General features: G+C 52.8%; 1 protein-coding gene across 1 annotated transcript in view; it reads left to right on the forward strand.

Annotated features, from left to right (window-relative positions):
- Positions 1 to 12,964, forward strand: part of LOC147101907 (UDP-N-acetylhexosamine pyrophosphorylase-like protein 1) — a 29,929-nt gene extending 16,965 nt beyond the window's left edge. Inside the window, exons 4-9 of the mRNA XM_085965929.1 lie at positions 876 to 1,048; positions 1,285 to 1,478; positions 7,346 to 7,486; positions 9,543 to 9,731; positions 10,804 to 10,870; positions 12,763 to 12,964. Coding sequence (XP_085822055.1) covers positions 876 to 1,048; positions 1,285 to 1,478; positions 7,346 to 7,486; positions 9,543 to 9,731; positions 10,804 to 10,870; positions 12,763 to 12,858 — 860 coding nt within the window. The 3' untranslated portion in view covers positions 12,859 to 12,964. The remainder of the gene's footprint in view (positions 1 to 875; positions 1,049 to 1,284; positions 1,479 to 7,345; positions 7,487 to 9,542; positions 9,732 to 10,803; positions 10,871 to 12,762) is intronic.
- The last annotated feature ends 13,284 nt before the right edge of the window (positions 12,965 to 26,248 follow it).

The following is a 26,248-nucleotide window of genomic DNA, read 5'->3' on the forward strand; positions in this document are numbered from 1 at the left end:
CTGCCCAGCTTCATTCCCTAAAACTAGGTCCAGAACCGCCCCCTCTCTTGTTGGGCTTGCTACGTACTGGCTACAAAAGTTCTCCTGAATGCATTTTAAGAATTCTGCTCCCGCTATACCTTTGACACTGATTCTACCCCAGTTAATATTCGGGTTGTTGAAATCTCCTTTTGTTTTTGCAGAGCTCAGAAATTTGCCTCCATATTTGCTCTTCTATCTCCCTCTGACTATTTGGGGGTCTATAGTACACTCCCAGCAGTGTGATTGCCCCTTTTTGTTTTTCAGTTCAACCCATATGGCCTCGTTTGATGATCCTTCTAAAATATCATCCCTCTTCACAGCTGTAACTTTCTTCAACCTATATTGCGACCCCCCCTCCTTTTTTATCCCCCTCTCTTATCTTGTCTGAAGACCCTGTAACCAGGAATGTTGAGCTGCCATTCCTGCCCTTCTTTAAGCCATGTTTCAGTAATAGCTATAATATCATACTCCCATGTGTCTATCTGTGCCTTCAGCTCATTAGCCTTATTCACTTGACTCCTTGCATTGAAGTATATACCATTAAGCACTGCCACACCCCTTTGTTGTCTATTTTCTAGCCTGTCAATGACTTGGATGAGTTATATATCCAAGTTATCAGATGATACAGTTTGGAGGCACAGTAAGTAGTGCAGATGGGGGGCAGGATGTCACTAAGGGACATAGACAAGTTAAAGGAGTGGGCCAAACTGTGGCAAATGAAGTTCAATATGGGGAAGTGTGAGATCATCCACTTTGGACCCAAGCATTTTCTCAATGGCGAGAGACTAGGAACTGTAGATGAGAAAATTGCTGTGTGCCGTCACCGACTGTGTCCTATGCTTGTTGTGCTACAGACGGAAATGGCGGACTGTACCGAGCTCTGACTAACAACAAGATTCTGGAGGACATGGACCGGCGAGGGGTACGGTTCGTTCACGTGTACTGTGTGGACAACATCCTGGTGAAGATGGCAGACCCGGTCTTCATCGGCTTCTGTGTAGAGAAGGGAGCGGACTGTGGGGCCAAGGTGAGCTGGTCAGATTCAACACTCCACCACTGCAAGCACCAGCACAAATGGCAAAGATTCATGTTCCTGTTACAGCCGCTTTAAATATCTGCCCAGTGAGTCGAGCATTGGCAGCTGAGATTCACAGGGTATAGCTCACTCTCCCCCGCGCTCCCCCCATCATCACCAAAGGTGAAGGACTGTTGCCCGACAGAGTGCCCACCCTGCCCTTAACCGTCGCTCTGTTGTGTCCACAGGTGGTCGGGAAGGCCTACCCCACCGAGCCGGTCGGTGTGGTGTGTCGAGTGGACGGCATCTACCAGGTTGTGGAGTACAGCGAGGTGAGCCGGGAGACGGTGGAGCAGAGGACTGCTGATGGCCGACTCACCTTCAACGCTGGCAATATCTGCAACCACTTCTTCACTGTGGAGTTCCTCAAATCCGTGACGGAGTAAGCCCTGGTCTCTGTGTTATCAGTATGTGTGTGTCTGTGTGTGAGAGGAGCTCTGGGCCTGCTTCATCACCAACATTGAAACCATCCCTTCTGATGCCTCTCCCCCTCCCCTTCCCCTCACCCACCCAGGCTCCTCCTTCCCCTAGCCCTGAACCCGCGTCTCTCTCTCTAGTTTCTCTCCTATCTCCTCCAGGATCCTCTCTCAGCTCATCCTGTCCATGGTCTCACTCTCCTCCTCTCTCGACTCTATTCCCACTCAACTGCTGACCACCCAGCTTCCCTTCCTGGCCCCATGTTAGCTGATATTATTAATGGTTCCTTCTCCTCGGGTACTGCCCCCCTCCCCTTCAAATCTTCTGCCATCACCACCCTCCTCAAACCACCCCTGCCCCCAACCCCCACCAATGCTCCCTTTAAGCTGCACGGCTCTCTGGACCTCTTGCGCAGCCGGATTGCCGGCTTTTCAAAGCAAAAAACCGCGCATGCTTGGTATTTTGAATGGGCCGCTTACCCCAAAAAATTAACAGGAACATTGCCCCCACCCGCCCTTGCCCCCTCTGTCTTTGCAAACTACCCCCACCCGCCCTTGCCCCCTCTGTCTTTGCAAACTACCCCCACCCACCCTTGCCCCCTCTGTCTTTGCAAACTACCCCCACCCGCCCTTGCCCCCTCTGTCTTTGCAAACTACCCCCATCGCCAACCTCCCCTTCCCCTCAAGTGCTTGAAAGTGTTGTCGCCTCCCAAATCCGTGCCTATCTTTCCCGGAACTCCATGTTTGAATCCTCCAATCAGGTTTCCGCCCTGCCACAGCACTCAAAAGGCCCTTATCAAAGTCATAAACAACATCCTGTGTGTCTGTGACAATGGTAAACTGTCCCTCCTCATCCTTCCCCACCTGTCTGCAGCCTTTGACACGATTGACCACGTCATCCTCCTCCAACCCCACTCCTCTTGTTCATTTCAGTGGACTGCCCTCCCGTGGTTCCACACTTGCCTAGCCAGTCTTAGCCAGAGAATCACCTGCAATGGCTTCTCTTCCCGCTCCCACACCATTGCTGCTGGAGCACCCCCCTTGGCCCCCTCCTATTTCTCATCTGCATGATGCCCCTCAGCAACATCATCTGGAAACGCAACGTCAGGTTGCACATGTACGCTGACCACACCCAGCTCTACCTCACGACCACCTCACTCAACCCCTCCACTGTGTTGTCACGCTGCTTGTCCGACATCCAGTATTGATGAGTCATAATCTCCTCCAATTAATTATTGGGAAATGACCTTTGTGTTCTCGTGTTAATCTGTAATCAAAATTTGCTACTCTCCACGTACACCTTATCAGTGAGTTTCTGCCAATCTGTTTTACACATTGCTGTAAGGTCAATGTCACCCGCAGATAAGATTAAAATAAGTTTAAAATCTTGCCACATAAGAAGATTAATCCAATATAATCATTTAGTGCAAGGTTCATTGCTGCTTCCAGTATGAGATTAAATAAATCAGGCCAGTTTGTATCCATGTCTTACCCCAACTGTTGATCGAAACCATTCCCTCAGTTCTCTATCCACTCAAAACAGCACTCGGAGACTTGCTATAGATGTTGTCTGTCCATTTGACAAGTTTCTCCGGAATACCATACATCCTCAAGAGATGCCATATCCCTTCTCGCCTTGCAGTGCCAAAGGCCTGCTTAAAATGGGTGTTTGTTTGATAAATGTCTCCACAGTCTGTCTGATTACAAACAGTTAATCTATTGTACTTGGCCCTAGTCTAAAACCAGCTTGTTTTTCATTAAGTATCACCTCTACGTATCTTTTCATTCTCCTCTGCAGTGTCTCAGTAAAGACTTTTCTGGGGCAGTGAGCTGATTCCTCTAATTGCTGCCTTTGCTCTGGTCTCCTTTGTTGAAGATTGGTATTATCGCTTTTCCCAGGTTCAGGTACTTGTTCTTCACGAATGTTGTTAAACAGCCTTTGCATCACTTTCACGGTATGCTCCTCACCCGCCTGCAACATTCTGTAGTTACATTATCCATACCAGGAGCCTTGTTCTTTCTGTGTCAGCCGTAGCTCAGTGGGTTGTGGGTTCGAGTCCCCCTCCAGAGATTGGAGCACAAAAATCCAGGCTGGCACTCCCAGTGCAGTGCCGAGAGGGTGCCGCACTGTCCGAGGTGCAGTACTGAGGGAGTGCCGCACTGTCCGAGGTGCAGTACTGAGAGGGTGCCGCACTGTCCGAGGTGCAGTACTGAGGGAGTGCCGCACTGTCCGAGGTGCAGTACTGAGGGAGTGCCGCACTGTCCCAGTGCAGTGCCGAGAGGGTGCCGCACTGTCCCAGTGCAGTGCTGAGGGAGTGCCGCACTGTCCGAGGAGCAGTACTGAGGGAGTGCCGCACTGTCGGAGGTGCAGTACTGAGGGAGTGCCGCACTGTCGGAGGGGCAGTACTGAGGGAGTGCCGCACTGTCCGAGGGGCAGTACTGAGGGAGTGCCGCACTGTCCGAGGTGCAGTACTGAGGGAGTGCCGCACTGTCCGAGGTGCAGCACTGAGGGAGTGCCGCACTGTCCGAGGTGCAGTACTGAGAGGGTGCCGCACTGTCCCAGTGCAGTGCTGAGGGAGTGCCGCACTGTCCGAGGGGCAGTAGAGAGGGTGCCGCACTGTCCCAGTGCAGTGCTGAGGGAGTGCCGCACTGTCCGAGGGGCAGTAGAGAGGGTGCCGCACTGTCCCAGTGCCGTGCTGAGGGAGTGCCGCACTGTCCGAGGTGCCGTCTTTCGGATGAGATGTTAAACCTGCTCTCTCAGGTGGACATAAAAGATCCCAGGGCACACTTTCGAAAAAGAGCAGGAGAGTTCTCCCCGGTGTCCTGGGGCCAATATTTATCCCTCAATCAACATCACTAAAACAGATTCTCTGGTCATTATCACATTGCTGTTTGTGGGACCTTGCTATGCGCAAATTGGCTGCCGCGTTTCCCACATTACAACAGTGATTTCACTTCAAAAAGTACTTCATTGGCTGTGAAGCACTTTGGGACGCCCCAAGGTCATGAAAGGCGCTATAGAAATGCAAGTCTGTCTTTTTCAAATTATCAGTAGAAATCTTTACTTTGTCTTTGAAGAAATCCAACACCATCTCCCCTACATTTGTTCAGGACAGTTTCTCCAGAATTGTTTCACCCACTGTGCTCTGTACATTGTATAGATCTTCAAAATATTCCTTCCACTGCTTGCTGCCCGCCTGTTTGTCAATTATCTGACCATTTTGGGCTTTCACTGTAGCCATTTTAAGTTTGTTCTCCTCTTCCGATGCAGCCCTGCCTTTTTTGGGGCCTAGCCTTTTGCTTCTTTGCACTTGTTGTTTATGTAGTTGTTCTTATCTCTGTCTTTGCTTCTAGCTTCATTCCTCATAAAGCTGTTGTATTCAGTTTATTATTACACATTACAATTGGAGGGGATGAACCGGTGGAAAAGTTTGTCCTAGTGGTGGGTTAGTGTCAGGAAATGGGAGTTGTGAAGAAGACATCAAAAGGATTGGACTTTGGAAGATTAAGCGGGCTATGAAGGCCAACGATAGTTTAGTAAAAACAAGGGTAAGAGTTTATGAAGCAATGGTTATTCCCATATTGTTAAACAGATCCGAGTGTTAGTACAAGACTAACATTGACGAAAGACAGTAATAGCAGAGATGAGTTGATTGAGAGGAATACTGGGAGTATCCGGGATGCAAAGAATCAAGAATGATATATTAAGAACACGGCTTGGGCAGGAAACAGCGCTTACACAGATGATCCAAGAAAGACGACTATGATGGTTGGGCATGTTTGAAGAATGGAATCAGCTGGAATACCTTTCATGGGCCTGAGTAGATGGAGCAAGAAGCCGAGGAAGACCAAGGAAGCGCCGGGTAGACAATGTCAGGAGTCACAGAAAGGGATACAGAGCACTGAAGCGACAGGCTAGTTCAAAACCCACAACAGTGGAGTAAATTCATTCGGCCACATTGTCGCTGCTGAGCTGAGGGGTGGGAGTTTAGTCATAGTAAACATTGGGAAAACTGAAACCATTGTCTTCAGCCCCCATCACAAACTCAGTGCCCTTTCCACTGATTCCACCCCCCTTCCTGGTCAGTGTCTCAGGCTGAACCAGACTGTTTGCATCCTTCACCCTGAGCTGAGCTTCCGAACCGATTATCCTCCAGCACTTCCATCTCCGTAACATCGCCTGACTCCACCCTCAACCTCCAGCCTCAACCTATCTGCTGCTGAAGCATACCTCTGTGCTTTCGTTACCTTCAGACTTGACTATTCCAGTGCTCTCCTGGCTGGGCTCCCAGCCTCTACACTCTGCAAACTGCTGCCCGTATCCGAACTCAGACCAAGTCTCAGCACGCAGTTTGTTTGCTGCAGTTGGTAATGTGGGTCGGCGCGAAGAGCGAACCCCCTTGTGCGGAGGTGGGGGGGAGGGGTTTCACTGCCACCTAAGCAAAGTGCATCGGGTGGTTTATGTTGTGGATTGGATACTGTGGTAACCCAAAGTAAGACGATGGCTTCAGCTGTCTCCATGACGAAATTCCCTGCTTGGGGCTCTGTTAATCAGCCTGCAGGTTAACGGGTGGGTGGCTGCAGGTTAACGGGTGGGTGGCTGCAGGTTAACGGGTGGGTGGCTGCAGGTTAACGGGTGGGTGGCTGCAGCTCACTCTGGTCACACCTCCTTGTAAAGTGGCATGAGTAGAGGCTGCCGCACTGGGAAACACAGACTGACGCTGTGATTTGGATCCACAACATCGCCACCGGAGGGCAGTCCTCCTCCTAATGAGCATCGTAGCTTACAGCTATATTTTTAAGAGGGTTTTATTAAAACGCATTTCTCCAAAGGATTGGCCAATAGAAAGGTACAAAACAGTCACACGAAAGGCTTTTAGAAGGGGGAGCCAGATAAGGGGCGACACTGTTTGTCCAGCCCAAAAACCCAGGCCAAGGGCTGAGTGCGGAGCATTTACAAAACTTCCCATGCGAGTGCCCGCAATGTCTTTTGAAGCACCGGTTGGAAACGGGACCTTTGCAATCTGGTTATGACGGCCATGCTAGGAACCAGATGTCTGATATACCAGTCTCCATCCCAGCCAATAGCCCTGTGAGTGTTTGATGGGACAGTGTAGAGGGAGTTTTGCTGCAGTGATGCTCTCTCTACACTGGCCCATCAATCGTTCCCTGTTGGCTGTGCCCCTCAGGGTGAGGTGGACATCTGCCTTTTACCTGTTACTACCTGATAATAAAACCGAGCTTCCCCACTGGGTGCAGTCCAGTTGGTGCCTGCCTGGCCCAGGTACCTGTCCCTCAGGAGCTGTTCCTGATCCAGTGCCCTGACTCATCGCTGGCTGGACAAGGCACCTCGGGGTCGGTGAGATAGGTTAACCTGAGGGACTTCAGTTATATGGAGAGATTAGAGAAGGTGGGATTGTTCTCCTTGGATCAGAGAAGGTTAAGAGGAAATTTAATAGAAGTGTCCAAAATTATGAGGGGTTTTGACAGAGTAAATAAGGAGAAACTGTTTCCAGTGGCAGGAGGGTCGCTAACCAGAGGACACAGAATGAAGGGAATTGGCAAAAGGACCAGAGGGGAGATGAAGAGAATTTTTTTTTTACGCAGCGAGTTGCTGTGATCTGAAAGGGCGGTGGAAGCAGATTCAGTAATAACTTTCAAAAGGGAATTGGAGAATTACTAGGAGGGGAAAGATTTGCAGGGCTACGGGTAAAGCGCAGGGGGTGTGGGACTAACTGGATCGCTCTTCAAAGAGCCGGCACAGGCAAAATGAGCTGAATGGCCTCCTCCTGTGCTGTGTGACTCAATGATATTCTCGCTTTATTCCCTGTAGAGAGTTTGAACCTAAACTGAAGTCTCACGTGGCTGAGAAGAAGATTCCCTATGTCGATGAGAAAGGAAACATTGTGAGACCCGAGACACCTAATGGCATCAAGATGGAGAAGTTTGTTTTTGATGTTTTTCAGTTTTCCAAGTGAGTAAGTTGAGCGGGAGGGTCTGGTCGAACCTCGGTTTATCTGCAGTTCCGTTTCGTTAAGAGGCTTTCCCCCGATGATGGAACTCCAGCGGAGTCAGGGCTGTCGGCAGTCCTCTCCTCCCCTTCACTCACCTCCATCTGCTCCTGGTAGCAGAATGTGCGGGTACTGGAACAGCTCCCTGCTGCACCATCCCATAACCTGATACAGGCAAGAGAGAACTCGTTAGAAACTCTCAAAAACAGAAGCAAAGTACTGCGGATGCTGGAAATCTGGAGAAACCGAGTTAACGTTTCAGGTCGACGACCTTTCATCAGAATTGGAAACGGTTCGAGATGTAGCAGGTTTTAAGCAAGTGCAGAGGCAGGGAAAGTGGGGAGGAGAGGAAAGAACAAAGGGGAAGGTCTGTGATAGGGTGGAAGGCAGGAGAGAGTAAATGATAAAAGGGATGATGCAAAGCAAAAGGTAATGGTAACGGGACAAGTAAAGAAACAAAAGATGGGTCTCGAGGAGGTGCAAATGGTAACAGCAGAATAGCAGGGTGTGAGGGAAGCATAGAATTGTGGCAAGGAGGAGAAGGCTCCCATGGCCTTGGAAACTCACTGACACGTGGCCCGATGCCCAGCTGCAAAGGCTACCGCCACAGATACCTCGCACCCGCCTCCAGTAACCCCGCAGGCAGCACCCAGTGAGACCAGCACAGTGGAGCTGTCGATGGAAACCCCTGTGCACACGGGCTGCTGCTCCTGCAGTCGGAGCCGGTGCTGGCACCGCATCCCGCTCAGCTCAGTGTTGGGTTTGAAATTGGAGGCTGGAGATGGGTAGGCTCTTTGCTGAAGGTGACGGGCAGCACTCGACATTGGCGGATGCTGCCTGGTCCCTTGGATCGGTGTGTCGGAGTTACGGCTGGGTGTGTGGGGGTCGCTGTGGGCCCCAGACCAGCTCTTCCAGTGTCAGCTGACCAGGCCGATGTTCGTATTTTTGAAAGCTGTTGATTTTGAACAGATGCCCAAAAGTTGGACTCTGTGTCCGCTCGTTAACACCGTGCTCTGCCCACTCTAACACCATGCCCTGCGCTCTGCCCACTCTAACACCGTGCCTTGCGCTCTGTGCCCACAGGTTAGCGCCGTGCCTTGCGCTCTGTGCCCACAGGTTAGCGCCGTGCCTTGCGCTCTGTGCCCACAGGTTAGCGCCGTGCCTTGCGCTCTGTGCCCACAGGTTAGCGCCGTGCCTTGCGCTCTGTGCCCACAGGTTAGCGCCGTGCCTTGCGCTCTGTGCCCACAGGTTAGCGCCGTGCCTTGCGCTCTGTGCCCACAGGTTAGCGCCGTGCCTTGCGCTCTGTGCCCACAGGTTAGCGCCGTGCCTTGCGCTCTGTGCCCACAGGTTAGCGCCGTGCCTTGCGCTCTGTGCCCACAGGTTAGCGCCGTGCCTTGCGCTCTGTGCCCACAGGTTAGCGCCGTGCCTTGCGCTCTGTGCCCACAGGTTAGCGCCGTGCCTTGCGCTCTGTGCCCACAGGTTAGCGCCGTGCCTTGCGCTCTGTGCCCACAGGTTAGCGCCGTGCCTTGCGCTCTGTGCCCACAGGTTAGCGCCGTGCCTTGCGCTCTGTGCCCACAGGTTAGCGCCGTGCCTTGCGCTCTGTGCCCACAGGTTAGCGCCGTGCCTTGCGCTCTGTGCCCACAGGTTAGCGCCGTGCCTTGCGCTCTGTGCCCACAGGTTAGCGCCGTGCCTTGCGCTCTGTGCCCACAGGTTAGCGCCGTGCCTTGCGCTCTGTGCCCACAGGTTAGCGCCGTGCCTTGCGCTCTGTGCCCACAGGTTAGCGCCGTGCCTTGCGCTCTGTGCCCACAGGTTAGCGCCGTGCCTTGCGCTCTGTGCCCACAGGTTAGCGCCGTGCCTTGCGCTCTGTGCCCACAGGTTAGCGCCGTGCCCTGCGCTCTGTCCACAGGTTAGCGCCGTGCCTTGCGCTCTGTGCCCACAGGTTAGCGCCGTGCCCTGCGCTCTGCCCACAGGTTAGCGCCGTGCCCTGTTCCCTGATGGTGTTGATGTGTTTGTGTGCAGCAAGTTTGTTGTGTTTGAAGTGTTGAGGGAGGATGAGTTTTCTCCTCTGAAGAATGCGGACAGAGTTGGGAGCAAAGACACCCCCTCCACCGCCCGCCGCGCCCTGCTGTGGCAGCACTATCGCTGGGCAGTGCGAGCCGGCGCCCACTTCCTGGATCACAAGAACAACCGGATCCCCCCTCTCAGCCAGTAAGTTACTGAAACGAATCATGTCTCTGTCTGGTTAACAGGTGGTGCGTTGAACACGGCAATGAAAGAACTTGCATTAATGTAGCACTTTTCTTGACCTCGGGACGTCCCATACACTTCACAGCCAAGGAATTACTTTTGAAGTGGAGTCACTGTTGTAATGTGGGAAACGCGGCAGCCAATTTGTGCACAGCAAGCTCCCACAAACAGCAATGTGATAATGACCAGATCACCTGTTTTAGTGATGTTGGTTGAGGGATAAATATGGACCAGGTCGCCGGGGAGAACTCCCGGGCTCTTCTTTGAATAAAGTCACGGGATCTTTAACATCCACTTGAGAGAAGATGGGGCCTCGGGTTAACATCTCCTCTGAAAGACGGCACCTCCGACCATGCTGCACTCCCTCAGTACTGCACTGGAGTGTCAGCCTAGATTATGGGCTCATGTCTCTGGAGTGGGATTGTATCCCCTGCCGATCCCCATCACTGGGCACTGCCCGATGTGGCAGCAGGAAGTGCCCACTCAGGGTACCAGGCTCCATCTCTTGGTCTGTGCTGGTTGGGCGTCAACACTGTCCTCGGCTCCCCGCATCAGAGAGGGGGATTTTCAGGCTGCTTCCTTTCCCGACTGTTGTCCCCTGACCAGGGGGGTGGGAGGCCCAGTAACCCCGGGGGGGGGGGGGGGGGAAGGGCCCAGTAACCGCGGGGGGGAAGGGCCCAGTAACCCCGGGGGGGGGGGAGCCCAGTAACCCCGGGGGGGGGGGGGTCCCAGTAACCCCGGGGGGGGGGGGGTCCCAGTAACCCCGGGGGGGGGGGGGCCCAGTAACCCCGGGGGGGAGGGGGCCCAGTAACCCCGGGGGGGGGTGCTCTGGGAGCAAGTCTTGATTTTGACACGGGGAGGATGTTGGAGCAGGAAAAGTGGGCTGGAAGAAACCTGAAGTGAAGGTTCAGAGTCGGATTGACTGTCAATGGATCGAGAATGGAGAAGTGATTAAGGCAAGAGTCTGGAGACTAGACACACGTGCTCACGTATCTAACGACGCTGTTCCTGAAATGTTTGTGTGTTGCTGCAGGTTGCAGGAGGCCGAGGAACCCCCGGCAGTGTGCGAGATCTCGCCGCTCGTATCTTGTGAAGGAGAGGTAGGTTACTGGGTTGCGATATTGGATAGGCAAAGTTAGATAGAGGAGGTACTTAAAAGGTTGGCAGTCCTCAAAGTTAAAAAGTCACCCATTCTGGATGGGATATATCCTAGGTTACTGAGGGAAGTAAGGGTGGAAATTGCAGAGGCTCTGGCACAATCTTCCAATCCTCCTTGGATACAGGGGCGGTGCCAGAGGACTGGGGGATTGCAAATGTTACACCCCTGTTCAAAAAAGGGGAGAGAGATAAACCTGGCAATTACAGGCCAGTCAGCCTGACGCCGGTGGTGGGGAAACTTTGAGACAATAATCCGGGACAAAATTAATTGGCACTTGGAAAATATGGACTAATAAATGAAAGTCAGCACGGGTTTGTTAAAGTCAAATCGTGTTTGAGTGACTTGATCAAGTTCTTTGATGAAGTAATGGAGAGAGTTGGTGAGGGTAGTGTGGTGGATGTTGTGTGTATGGACTTTCAAACGGCGTTTGATAAAGTACCGCATAATAGACATGTTAGCAAAATTGAAGCCCATGGGATGAAAGGGACAGTGAGAGCGTGGATACAAAATTGGCCAAGTGACAGAAAGCAGAGAGCAGTGAAGTTGTTTTTCAGACTGGAGGGAAGTATACAGTGGTGATCCCCAGGGGACATTATTGGGACCTCTGCTCTTTTTGATATATATTAATGACCTGGACTTGGGTATAGGGAGCATAATTTCAAAGGTTGCAGATGACACCGAACTCTGAAATGTAGTAAACAGTGAGGAGGATAGTGACCGACTTCAGGAGGACAAAGACAGACTGGTGAAATGGGCAGACACGTGGCGGATGAAATTAACACAGATAAGTGTGAAGTGATACATTTTGGTAGGAAGAACGCGGAGAGGCAATATAAACTGAATGGTGCCATTTTAAAGCGGGTGCAGGACCAGAGAGGCCTGAGGGTGTATGTACACAAATTTGAGAAGGCTGTTAAAAAAAACCCTGGGATCCTGGGCTTTATTAATAGAGGAATGGAGTACAAAAACAAGGAGGTTTTGCTAAACCTTTATAAAACACTGGTTAGACCCCAGCTGGAGTATCGTGTTCAATTCTGGGCACCACACTTTAGGAAGACCTTGGAGAGGGTGCAGAGGAGATTTACTAGAACGGTCCCAGGGATGAGGGACTTCAGTTGCGTGGAGAGACTGGAGAAGCTGGGATTGTTCTCCTTAGAGCAGAGAAGGTTTAGGGGAGATTTAATAGCGATGTTCAAAATGATGAATGGTTTTGATAGAGTAAATAAGGAGAATCATTCCACTGGCAGGTGGGTCGGTAACCAGAGGACACAGATTTACGATGATTGGCAAAAGAGCCAGAGGGGACCTGAGGAAACGTGTTTTACGCAGCGAGTTGTTGTGATCGGGAATGCGCTGCCTGAAAGGGCGGTGGAAGCAGATCCAATAGTAACTTTCAAAAGGGGAAATGGATAAATACTTGAAGGGAAAACCTTTACAGGGATATGGGGAAAGAGCAGGGCAATGGGACTAATTGGAGAGCTCTGCCAAAGGGTCGGCACAGGCACGGTGGGACGAATGGCCTCCTGTGCTGGATCATTCTATGATTCCACCGTACTGGTGGGTACAGGTCAGTGTGTGTGGCTTGTGTTCTGCACCTTCTGCAACTGTTCCCACCAGCGACGCCTGCTCTCCACATTTATACCGCTGAGGAGGATTGCTGACGGTTCATTCTCCCTATTAAATGGTATTAACTGTGTGAGAGTCTATCTCACCCAGGGATGGTTCAGGCTGAACTAAGGCAAGAGAGTAGTGGCTGGGTTCGACCCGCTGGGAGTCCAGATCCTCTCGTGGAAGAATGTGCTGATCTGGTAACTGTTATTCATTGTTTTTCAGGGCCTGGAGGCGTACCTGAAGGGTCGGGAGTTCCATCCACCACTGCTTCTAACCGAGAAAGCAGCTGCTGCCCTAGGCCAGGGCCAGGGCCAGTGATGGCTGGGTGTGAGGGGAGGAGCCTCTTCTGCCAGTGAAGAGATTTTAAAGTGCCTTTATTTTGATACTGCCAATTTATAAAAATGATTCTTGATTTTTACTCAGACTTTGAATGTGCGGCTGGGGTTTTATCCATTCCATGAGGCTAGGTCTGCCCCGTATCTGCACAAAACCCAGGTGCTGGCCCAGGAGAGGGCCATCGCTGCTCAGCCACGAGCTCACTCAGAACGCACCCATCCTGTGCTCTCGGGGTCGCTGCTGGTCAATGGGACGCATCACCCGGGTAAACCCCAGAACACGGGGCAATGGGGTCACTGCCCCTCGACCCCCGGATAACCCCCCATACACAGGGCAATGGGGTCACTGCCCCTCGACCCCCGGGTAACCCCCGATACACAGGGCAATGGGGTCACTGCCCCTCGACCCCCGGGTAACCCCCCAGCACACGGGGCAATGGGGTCACTGCCCCTCAACCCCCGGGTAACCCCCCATACACAGGGCAATGGGGTCACTGCCCCTCGACCCCTGGGAAACCCCCCCCCCCCCCCCGTACAAAGGGCAATGGGGTCACTGCCCCTCGACCCCCAGGTAACCCCCCCATACACAGGGCAATGGGGTCACTGCCCCTCGACCCCTGGGAAACCCCCCCCCCCCCCCGTACAAAGGGCAATGGGGTCACTGCCCCTCGACCCCCAGGTAACCCCCCCATACACAGGGCAATGGGGTCACTGCCCCTCGACCCCCGGGTAACCCCACAGCACACGGGGCAATGGGGTCACTGCCCCTCGACCCCCGCGTAACCCCCAGAACATGGGGCAATGGGGTCACTGCCCCTCGACCCCCGGGAAACCCCCAGAACACGGGGCAATGGGGTCACTGCCCCTCGACCCCCGGGTAACCCCCCATACACAGGGCAATGGGGTCACTGCCCCTCGACCCCCGGGAAACCCCCGAGCACACGGGGCAATGGGGTCACTGCCCCTCGACCCCCAGGTAACTCCCCATACACAGGGCAATGGGGTCACTGCCCCTCGACCCCTGGGAAACCCCCCATACACAGGGCAGTGGGGTCACTGCCCCTCGACCCCCGGGTAACCCCCCCCCCCCCCCCCCCGTACACAGGGCAATGGGGTCACTGCCCCTCGACCCCCGGGTAACCCCCCCATACACAGGGCAATGGGGTCACTGCCCCTCGACCCCCGGGTAACCCCCCATACACTGGGCAATGGGGTCACTGACCCTCGAACCCCGGGTAACCCCCCAGCACACGGGGCAATGGGGTCACTGCCCCTCGACCCCCGGGTAACCCCCCATACACAGAGCAATGGGGTCACTGCCCCTCGAACCCCGGGTAACCCCCCAGCACACGGGGCAATGGGGTCACTGCCCCTCGACCCTGGGAAACCCCCCATACACAGGGCAATGGGGTCACTGCCCCTCGACCCCCGGGTAACCCCCCCCCCCCGTACACAGGGCAATGGGGTCACTGCCCCTCCACCCCCAGGTAACCCCCCGCCCCCCCCATACACAGGGCAATGGGTTCACTGCCCCTCGACCCCCGGGTAACCCCCCAGCACACGGGGCAATGGGGTCACTGCCCCTCGACCCCCGGGTAACCCCCCAGAACGTGGGGCAATGGGGTCACTGCCCCTCGACCCCCGGGTGACACCCAGCACACAGGGCAATGGGGTCACTGCCCCTCGACCCCTGGGTAACCCCCCAGAAAATGGGGCAATGGGGTCACTGCCCCTCGACCCCCGGGTAACCCCCCATACACAGGGCAATGGGGTCACTGCCCCTCGACCTCCGGGTAACCCCCCATACACAGGGCAATGGGGTCACTGCCCCTCGACCCCCGGGTAACCCCCCAGCACACGGGGCAATGGGGGTCACTGCACCTCGACCCCCAGGTAACCCCCCCCGTACACAGGGCAATGGGGTCACTGCCCCTCGACCCCCGGGTAACCCCCCATACACAGGACAATGGGGTCACTGCCCCTCGACCCCCGGGTAACCTCCCGTACACAGGGCAATGGGGTCACTGCCCCTCGACCCCCGGGTAACCCCCAGCACACAAGGCAATGGGGTCACTGCCCCTCGACCCCCGGGTAACCCCCCCATACACAGGGCAATGGGGTCACTGCCCCTCGACCCCCAGCACATGGGGCAATGGGGGTTCACTGCCACTCGACCCCCAGGTAACCCCCAGCACACACAGCAATGGGGGTCACTGCCCCTCGACCCCCAAGTAACCCCCAGCACACAGGGCAATGAAGGTCACTGCCCCTCGACCCCCAGGTAACCCCCAGCACACAGGGCAATGGAGGTAACTGCCCCTGGTTAACCCCCCCATACACAGGGCAATGGGGTCACTGTCCCTTGACCCCGGGTAACCCCCAGCACGCGGGGCAATGGGGGTCACTGCCCCTCGACCCCTGAATCACCCATGTACCCGGTGAAGAGCACTTGCTGCTGGACATGCTCATTTTTAAACCTCCTCGGAGGTTGTGACAGGAATAATGTTCCCTGTAATTTTTTTTTTGGCTCGCGGGGCCCCTTTAACGGGCTACGTCGGCCATTCAAAATTCCGTGCATGCGCAGTTTTACTATTTGAAAGCCGGCTCACCGGTTGCACGGGACCTCCAGACCGCTGTGTGACCGTGCAGCTTAAAGGGAACATTGGACAGGAATTAGGTGTTTTGATTATTTTGGCAACTGTCCATTTGAAACCAGTCATAACTCATTTGGAATTTGCTGGGTCTCTTTAGCAAAGAGAAGGCTGAGGGCTGACCTGATAAAGGTCTTTAAGATTATGAACAGGTTTGAAGGCGTAGACGTAAAGATCTTTCAACTTGTGGAGTGTGACCAAAACTCGGGGCCATCAATACAAGACAGTCACCAATGAATCCAATAGGGAATTTGGGAGAAACTACTTTGCCCAGAGAGTCACAGAATCACAGAAACCCCACAGTGCAGATAGAGGCCATTTCGGCCTCTATCCCACCCTCTCCCCATAACCCCATGTATTTAATCCCCCTAACACTAAGGGTCAATTTATCATAGCCAATCAACCTAACCCGCACATCTTTGGACTGTGGGAGGAAACCGGAGCACCCGGAGGAAACCCACGCAAACACGGGGAGAATGTGCAAACTCCACACACACAGTCACCCGAGGCCGGATTCGAACCCGGGTCCCTGGCGCTGTGAGGCAACAGTGCTAACCACTATGCCACCGAGTGGTGAGAATGTGGAACTCACTACCATAGGAGTGGTTGAGGTGAATAGCATTATGAGGAACATATGAACAATGGCGGGCAGGTAAAGCCCCTCTGGTCCATCGAGCCTTGTGTATCACAATATATACACTTTCCACCCCACCCCAAGCCATGTGATCTCCTGGGAGAGGCTAAAAACCCAGGCCAATTTGGAAGGGGGGGGGTAGGAAATCTGGGAAATTCCTCTCTGACCCATCCGTGCAATCGAAACTAGTCCAGGAGACCACTCTGGCTCTGAATTCCCTGCAGTACCCACCTCCTGTAGGAGCTGATCTCTGCCCCAGCCAGAAACAGGTCCAGCTCTCCTTTTAAAGGAATTGAGTGAATCAGCGTTCACCGCACGAGCTGGCAGCCTGTCCCAGAGGTCCGCCATTCTCTGGGAAAAGAATCACCTCCTGACAGCTAACCTCGATCTGGCCTTTTACACCTTAACATTGCGACTCCTGGTCCTCCTGGAAACTCAACTGGAACAGTCTATTCCCGTCATCATCTTATAAACCTCAGTCAGATCACCCCTAAGTCGTTGCCTCTCTAAAGTATAGAGTCCCAACCCTTTTAGCCTATCTTGATAACTAAGATGCTTTAGACTGGGAATTAGTCTAGTGGCCCTCCTCTGCACCCTCTCCAAAGCCTCAATATCACCCACCATGTGAGGAGACCAGAACTGGACACAGTATTCCAAGTGCAGCCTAACCAAGGTCTTGTACAAGGACATAATAGTATGCCCGGTCTTGTACTTAGTTGTCCTGTGAATGCATCCAACACCCTATTTGCTCCAGCTATCGCTTCACAGCATTGCTCATGTACCTTTAGCAAACTACTCACTAGAATGCTCAAATCTCTTTCTATCTCCACCTTTCATGCCTTTCCCTGAGGGGTGTATGAATGTTGAGCATTTGCCCTGCCTACATGCATAACACTGCACTTATCCAAGTTATACATCATTTGCCAGTCATGAGCCTCAATCTCCCAACACATTAAGATCCGCCTGAAACAGACGAGCATCGTCTACAGTCCTAAAACTCACACAGATCTTAGTATCATCTGCAGATTTGCAGATCGTGCCCCCCAACTCTCACATCCAGATCATTAATAAAAAGTGAAGAGCAACGGTCCCAACACCGATCCCTGTGGGACACCACCAGTGACCGGTCTCCAAACAGATCCAAATCCAACCAGAACTACTTTTTGCCTACATTCTGCCAGACAGTTCTCAATCCAGCTCAATCTATTACCACTAATACCAGGTGCTGCGATCTTGTAAAGAAGCCTCCTGTGTGGTACCTTATGAAAAGCTTTTTGAAAGTCTAAGTAGACAGTGTCTACTGGGCTTCCCTCATCCACCATCTTACTAACTTCCTCAAAAAATACAATTAGATTTGTAAGACATGACCTTTTTATGAAGCCATGTTGGGTGTCCCCAATATGCCCCTTGCTATCCAAGCATTCATATATTGTGTCCCTAATGATTCCCTCAAGCATACTGATGTCAAACTAATTGGCCTATAGTTACCCGGGTCCGTCTTGTCACCTTTTTTAAAGATGGGGACTACATTAGCCTGCTTCCAGTCTTCGGGAATCATGCCAGAGCGCAGAGAGCTATTTTTCTCTCTTTTTTGCCCCGAGCCCATATTTTTAATAGCTCAGATAAACACATGAGGGAGAAAATAGAAGGTTATGCTGATGGGGTTAGATGAAGAGGGATGGGAGGAGGCTCGTGTGAAGCATAAGCATCAGCACGGACCAGTTGGGCCGAATGGCCTGTTTCTGTGCTGAAAATTCTATGTAATTACATCACTGAGATACTGAGTGTGCCTGTAGACACGACCTAAGAACATAAGAAATAGGAGCAGGAGTAGGCCATTTGGCCCCTCGAGCCTGCTCCGCCATTCAATAAGATCATGGCTGATCATCGACCTCAACTCCACTTTCCTGCACTATCCCCATATCCCTCGATTCCCTTAATAACCAAAAATCTATCGATCTCTGTCTTGAATATACTCAACGACTGAGCCTCCACAGCCCTCTGGGGTAGAGAATTCCAAAGATTCACCACCCTCTGAGTGAAGAAATTTCTCCTCATCTCAGTCCTAAATGGCCGACCCCTTATCCTGAGACTGTGACCCCTGGTTCTAGACTCCCCAGCCAGGGGAAACATCCTCCCTGCATCTACCCTGTCAAGCCCTGTAAGAATTGTATATGTTTCAATGAGGTCACCTTTCATTCTTCTAAACTCTAGAGAATATAGGCCTAGTCTACTCAATCTCTCCTCATAGGACAATCCCCCCATCCCAGGAACCAGTCTGGTGAACCTTCGTTGCACTCCCTCTATGGCAAGTATATCATTCCTTAGGTAAGGAGACCAAAACTGTACACAATACTCCAGGTGTGGTCTCACCAGGGCCCTATATAATTGCAGTAAGATGTCTTTACTCTTATACCCAAATCCTCTTGTAATAAAGGCCAACATACCATTTGCTTTCCTAATTGCTTGCTGTACTTGCATCTTAACTTTCAGTGATTCGTGTACAAGGACACCCAGGTCCCTCTGAACACCAACATTTCCCAATCTCACCATTTAAAAAATACTCTGCTTTTCTATTTTTCCTTCCAAAGTGGATAACTTCACATTTCTCCACATTATATTCCATTTGCCATGTCTTGCCCACTCACTTAGCTTGTCTATATCCCCTTGAAGCCGCCTTGCATCCTCCTCACAACTTACATTCTCACCCAGCTTTGTATCATCAGCAAACTTGGATATATTACATGTGGTCGCCTCATCCAAATCATTGATATAGATTGTGAATAGCTGAGGCCCAAGCACTGATCCTTGCGGTACCCCACTAGTTACAGCCTGCCAACCCGAAAATGACCTGTTTATTCCTACTCTCTGTTTTCTGTCCGTTAAACAATCCTCAATCCATGCTAGTAATTACCCCCAATCCCATGAGCCCTAATTTTGTTTAATAACCTCTTGTGTGGCACCTTATCGAATGCCTTCTGAAAATCCAAATACCCCACATCCACTGGTTCCCCCTTATCCTGCTAGTTACAACCTCAAAAAACTCTTAACAAATTCGTCAAATACGATTTCCCTTTCATAAATCCGTGTTGACGCTGTCCAATCCTATTATTATTTTGTAAAGCTCTGTTACCACGTCCTTAATAATAGATTCTAGCATTTTCCCTACTACTGATATCAGGCTAACTGGTCTGTAGTTCCCTGTTTTCTCTCTCCTTTCTTAAATAGTGGGGTTACATTTGCTACCTTCCAATCTGCGGGAACTGCTCTACAATCTATGGAATTTTGGAAGATGACAACCAATGCATCCACTATCTCTATAGCCACCTCTTTCAAAACCCTAGGATGTAGGCCATCAGGTCCAGGGAATTTATCAGCTTTCAGTCCCATTAATTTCTCCAGTACTATTTTTTTTTCTCTGAATTTTAAATATTGTTTAAGATTTCAGACCACGCGCCTTCTTCCTGCTCTGGCCCTGGTCGTTGCAATAATTGGAATGGTCAGTATTCCGTGACTCCGGTGATGGGTGATCTGAGGGTGGGGCGATCCAGCCTTTTGTTGTACATGTGCCTAATCCCAGCAGTGAGACCTGTGTACTTTATAAATCACATAACCTCAATTATTGAATAAAAAGTGCCTTTTGGGCGCGGCCAGCCATCTCAGACCTGCCATTTACACAACTGCTCATTTCAGGGACAGTCTCCTCTTACCTCTCGCACCTTTGGAAACTCCTTTCTCTGACATTATGAAGTAGTTTTCTAACCTTAACTATCTCCTGTCACCAGAGAGAGGAATTGGGGCTAAACAGTGAGGAACTGAGGGGTGTAGCACTGTGATGGGACAGTGTAGAGGGAGCTTTACACTGTATCTAAACCCGTGCTGTACCTGCCCTGGGAGTGTTTGATGGGACAGTGTAGAGGGAGCTTTACTCTGTATCTAACCCGTGCTGTACCTGCTCTGGGAGTGTTTAATGGGACAGTGTAGAGGGAGCTTTACTCTGTATCTAACCCATGCTGTACCTGCTCTGGGAGTGTTTAATGGGACAGTGTAGAGGGAGCTTTACTCTGTATCTAACCCATGCTGTACCTGCCCTGGGAGTGTTTGATGGGACAGTGTAGAGGGAGCTTTACTCTGTCTCTAACTCGTGCTGTACCTGCCCTGGGAGTGTTTGATGGGACAGTGTAGAGGGAGCTTTACTCTGTATCTAACCCATGCTGTACCTGCTCTGGGAGTGTTTGATGGGACAGTGTAGAGGGAGCTTTACTCTGTATCTAACCCATGTTGTACCTGCCCTGGGAGTGTTTGATGGGACAGTGTAGAGGGAGCTTTACTCTGTATCTAACCCATGCTGTACCTGCCCTGGGAATGTTTGATGAGACAGTGTAGAGGGAGCTTTACTCTGTATCTAACCCGTGCTGTACCTGCCCTGCGAGTGTTTGATGGGACAGTGTAGAGGGAGCTTTACTCTGTATCTAACCCATGCTGTACCTGCCCTGGGAGTGTTTGATGGGACAGTGTAGAGGGAGCTTTACTCTGTATCTAACCCGTGCTGTACCTGCCCTGGGAATGTTTGATGAGACAGTGTAGAGGGAGCTTTACTCTGTATCTAACCCGTGCTGTACTTGCCCTGCGAGTGTTTGATGGGACAGTGTAGAGGGAGCTTTACTCTGTATCTAACCCCGTGCTGTACCTGCCCTGGGAGTGTTTGATGGGACAGTGTAGAGGGAGCTTTACTCTGTATCTAACCCGTGCTGTACCTGCCCTGGGAGTGTTTGATGGGACAGTGCAGAGGGAGCTTTACTCTGTATCTAACCCGTGCTGTACCTGCCCTGGGAGTGTTTGATGGGGACAGTGTAGAGGGAGCTTTACTCTGTATCTAACCCGTGCTGTACCTGCCCTGGGAGTGTTTGATGGGACAGTGTAGAGGGAGCTTTACGCTGTATCTAACCCGTGCTTTATCTGCCCTGGGAGTGTTTGATGGGACAGTGTAGAGGGAGCTTTACTCTGTATCTAACCCGTGTTGTACCTGCCCTGGGAGTGTTTGATGGGACAGTGTAGAGGGAGCTTTACTCTGTATCTAACCCGTGCTGTACCTGCCCTGGGAGTGTTTGATGGGACAGTGTAGGGGGGCAGTGTTGGGGGAGGTTAACGCTACATATGGCTGTGCCCTCACCTGAGTATAAGGTTTTTTGCAAGCTCGGAGTTCATGTCACGGAGCACTAAAATACAGCCCCATAAACACTAACGCTCCAGTGAAGTGCTGAGTAATAGCGAACAGTTACTGAGTTTTAGCTTGTCTGAGTCTAGTTTTATAGAGTAGCCACAGTGAAGCTTTGGTTCCAAGTGACAGGGCAGGTCGACTATTTCTAGGACTGAATGACAACCTGCATTAATTGCAGTGTGAATTGTTGATTGTGTGCTTGCACTGAGCTCTCCTGGCTGGGGTACAGTCCTGTGACTGCCCTTTGGTACCTGACCCCGTGACCATTCTTGCTGTTCGACCCTGGCCAGTGAGAGCCGGGAGCTATTGGCCATCGGGGGCCACTGGTCATTGATGAGGACAAGCCGATTTTACCTCCACATTGCTTTTTCTGTCCAGGGGCACTGGGGTCAGTTAGCACCTTAACAGCTTCTCTGACAGAGATGACCTGACCCAGCACCAAGGCCAGACTTTGATTCACTGGCAGGTAATGGTCGTGTCTAAAGGACCTTTAGAAACTGTGGGAGGTGCACTGTTATCACATGTAGCCCACAACTGGTGGTAGAAGTCACGGCCAGGTATCTCCTACTCTCTCCAACACTGGTGTGTTTTTCTATATAGGAAACCATCATTGTGTAGGGTGTGTTGAGCTGGGAGTCTAAATTTGCAGGGCCTTTAACCAGGAAACTGAATGCCCTAACTCAAACTCTGCTCTGCTTAAACACACCAGACAGAGTGTGACTCAATAGGTATTGTTGCTGTTCTCAATTAAATTTTACAGTCACAGGGACAGCGTACATGGGAACACCATCAGCTCCAAATTCCCCTCCAAGCCACACTTGGAAATATATCGCCATTTCTTCATCATCATTGGGTCAGAATCCTTGAACCCCTTACCTACCAGCACCGTGGGAGTACCTCACCTCACGGACTGCAGCGGTTCAAGAAGGCAGCTCACCACCACCGTCTCAAGGACAACTTGGGATGGGCAATAAATGCCGGCCTTGCCAATGACTGCCACATCCCAAGAATGAAAATTAAATCGGGCCCCTAATACCCAACCATCCATTCCTAACAAGGGCCTACCCCTGGGGGAAATGAGCTGGTTGATGGGTAGGGTCCACCTGCCAGTGATGACACGGGCTGGCAAGCAGCAAAGCTTCTGTCTAAGTGTGGTAATGAAACCCTGGCTTCCAAGGGAAAGGGATACATGGGCTGCATATTGAGAACTATTCCGGAGGGGCGAGCTCTCAATGGAAGGCTGGTTTGATTGGCCCCTCCAGAGTGGGGACATGGTTCGTGGGTGAGGGACCCAACCATAGATCTCCCGGAGAGGCACTTTGATGAGAACCTCCATTATTCAACGACATGATCGAGCACCGGTCTTTGTTTTGAGAGCTGGGTTGGAGGAGGAGGAAAATTTGTGTGCCCAATCCTCTTTAAGGCAGGTGGTCCTGGACGTTGGTGGTACATACCTTTCTGTGGGCACCATCCTCAAACTGCCTCAGCAATCACTCCAGCACACAGGTGAAAGGATTCCTGGAATATCAACTCCTTGGGTAATGAGAAACCCCAGCTGAGACTCTTCCTTTCCCAGAAATACACATGACTTTGTCCTACAGAATGGAATAGAATGACCTTCACCTCAGGTGTCATTATTACCCTGTGACAAAAGTGAAATATTCGTTTGTTTAGTTTTGGCTTGGTGGCTGTCCCTTTCAATCCAGTCACAATACAAGGAGTTTAAAAGCCAGCTGCAGATAGAATCTTGCACCAAGCTTAACGCAATACAAATGTTTCAAGTTTTTTGTCTCTGCAAAGTTCGAAGGAATAGTCACAAACACATTGTTTGTTCACTTTTGTGCGAGAGCCAATTGTTTTTGAATGTAGCTGATGGTTATTCAAATGCAGCAAGTCCCGGTGATTATTTTTGGGGTTATTTAAGGAACTCTAGCTGCTCAAATGTTGGAATCATTGAGTGGAATAGATTACGTAAGATCTCACAGATGCAAGAAATACTAGAAAAGAAACACTGCAGATAACAGTATTCAAGAATAGCTTTGCTTTGGATTGTAACCTATTGCTTCATTTAAACATTTCTACTCCTAACTATATGTACCGTATCACTGTTAGTCATTTGCTTGTTCATCCTTTGTAAAGCAGATTCATTTAAATTAAATTTAGACAATGAGCTCTGAAGTTCTTATGCTCTTTTAAGGGTCTCTTGGCCTTGGCTTGTGAGAGCTGGAGGAGCAATCAGCCTCACCTGCGGGCATTACTCAAGCAAAGTTCCTTCCATGTTGGTGATGAATAAACCTGGTAAGCCGCATCGAACGTGGACATCTGGAACTTCAAGGTGACTGCTGCAACACAAGCTGCCCTCTGTATCATGTCCAGTGTACAGCTGATGACAATGAATCGATGCCAGGATCTATCTCACCTGCAGGATGGGATCTACATTATTTCAGAAATAGGATCTACTTCACCTTCAGGGTGGCACCCACTACCCTCAATGCAATCTACCCCAGTGGAATCTACTCCCCAGAAATGCGATCAACTACCCCTAGAAATGGGAGCTACCTCACCTGAGTGGAATCTACCTCACCCCAATGGGATCTACTACCCCTAGAAATAGGATCTACCACATCTCGACTGGGATCTGCTGACTATAAATGGGATTTATCTGAACCTTGGATTTGGATTTATTGCCCCTAGAAAGGGGAGCCCCCTTATCCTAAGGTTGGGACCTACTGTCCCTGGAAAGGGGATCTCCCTCACCTTGAGACTGGGATCTGATGTCCTTGGAAAGGGGATCTCCCCCTGAGGATGGGATCTACTGCTCTGAGAAAGGGGGTATTCCTCACCCTAAGTCTAGGATCTTCTATCCCTGGAAAGGGAATCTCTAACCCTGAGGCTGTGATCTCCACACCCCCCCCACCCCCACCCCGGGGTTGTGATCTGATCTCTCTCTGGAAAGGGGATCTCCCTCCCACTGAGGCCTGGATCTCCCTCCCCCTGAGGCTGGGATCTCCCTCCCCCTGAGGCTGGGATCTCCTCCCACTGGGGCTCGGATCTCCACCCCCTGAAGCTGGGATCTCCTCCCCTGCCCTGAGACTGGGACCTCCTCCCCCTGAGGCTGGGATCACCTCCCCTGCCCTGGGGCTGGGATCTCATCCCCCTAGACCTGGGATCTCCTCCCCTGCCCTGGGGCTGGGATCTCCTCTCCTGCCCTGGGGCTGGGATCTCGTCCCCCTAGACCTAGGAGCTCCTCCCCTGCCCTGGTGCTGGGATCTCCTCCCTGGGCCTGGGATCTCCTCCCCTGCCCTGGAGCTGGGACCTCCTCCCCCTGAGGCTGGGATCTCCCTGCCCTGGGGCTGGGATCTCCTCCCCTGGGTCTGGGACCTCCTCCCCTGCCCTGGGCCTGGGATCTCCTCCCCCTGGGCCTGGGATCTCCTCCCCCTGGGGCTAGGATCTCATCCCCTGGGCCTGGATCTCCTCCAGTGGGCATGGGATCTCCCTCCCCTGGGCCTGGGACCTCCTCCCCTGGGCCTGGGACCTCCTCCCCTGGGGCTGGGATCTCCCTCCCCTGCACCTGGGACCTCCTCCCCTGGGTCTGGGTTCTCGCCTGGGCCTGGGATCTCCTCCCCTGGAGCCGGGATCTCCTGCCCTGGGCCTGGGATCTCCTGCCCTGGGCCTGGGATCTGCTGCCCTGGGCCTGGGATCTGCTGCCCTGGGCCTGGGGTCTCCTCCCCCGGAGCTGGGATCTCTTCCCCTGGAGCTGGGATCTCCTCCCCTGGGCCTGGGATCTCCTCCCCTGGGCCTGCGATCTCCTCCCCTGTGCCTGGGATCTCCCCCTCTGGGGCTGGGATCTTGTCCCCCAAGACCTGGAATCTCCTCCCCTGTCTTGGGGCTGGGATCTCCTCCCCCTGGCATCTCCTCCCCTGGGCCTGGGATCTCCTCCCCTGGGCCTGGGACCTCATCCCCTGGAGCTGGGATCTCCTTCCCCTGGAGCTGGGATCTCCTTCCCCTGGAGCTGGGATCTCCTCCCCCTGGGGCTGGGATCCTTCCCCTGGGCCTGGGACCTCCTCCCCCTGGGCCTGGAATCTCCTCCCCTCCCCTGGGCCTGGGATCTCCTCACTTCTCCTGGGCCTGGGATCTGTCTCCCCTGGGTCTGTGACCTCCTCCCCTGCCCTGGGCCTGGGATCTCCTCCCCTGGGCCTGGGATCTCCTCTGCTCCCCTGGGCCTGGGACCTCCTCCCCTGCCCTGGGGCTGGGATCTCCTCCCCTGGAGCTGGGATCTCCGCCCTGGGGCTGGGATCTCCTCCCCTGGGGCTGGGATCTCCTCCACTGGGGCTGGGATCTCCTCCCCCTGTGGCTGGGATCCTCCCCCTGGGCCTGGGACCTCCTCCCCCTGGGCCTGGGATGTCCTCCCCTCCCCTGTGCCTGGGATCACCTCAATTCCCCTGAGCCTGGGATCTCTCTCCCCTGGGTCTGGGACCTCCTCCCCTGGGCCTGGGATCTCCTCCCCTGGGCCTGGGATCTCCTCTCCTCACCTGGGCCTGGGATCTCCTCCCTTCCCCTGGGCCTGGGATCTCCTCCCCTCCCCTGACCTTGAGATCTCCTCCCCTGCTCTGTGCCTGGGATCTCCTCCCTTCCCCTGGGCCTGGGATCTCTCTCCCCTGGGTCTGGGACCTCCTCCCCTGCCCTGGGCCTGGGATCTCCTCCCCTGGGCCTGAGATCTCCTGTCCTCCCCTGGAGCTGGGATCTCCTCCCCTGGGGCTGGGATCTCCTCCCCTGGGGCTGAGATCTCCTCCCCTGGAGCTGGGATCTCCTCCCACACCCTGGGGCTGGGATCTCCTCCCATGGGCCTGGGATCTCCCTCCCCAGG

Source organism: Somniosus microcephalus, chromosome 23 (assembly GCF_052327205.1).
Source record: "Somniosus microcephalus isolate GS21.2 chromosome 23, FLI_Smic_1.0, whole genome shotgun sequence".
Lineage (NCBI taxonomy): Eukaryota > Metazoa > Chordata > Chondrichthyes > Squaliformes > Somniosidae > Somniosus > Somniosus microcephalus.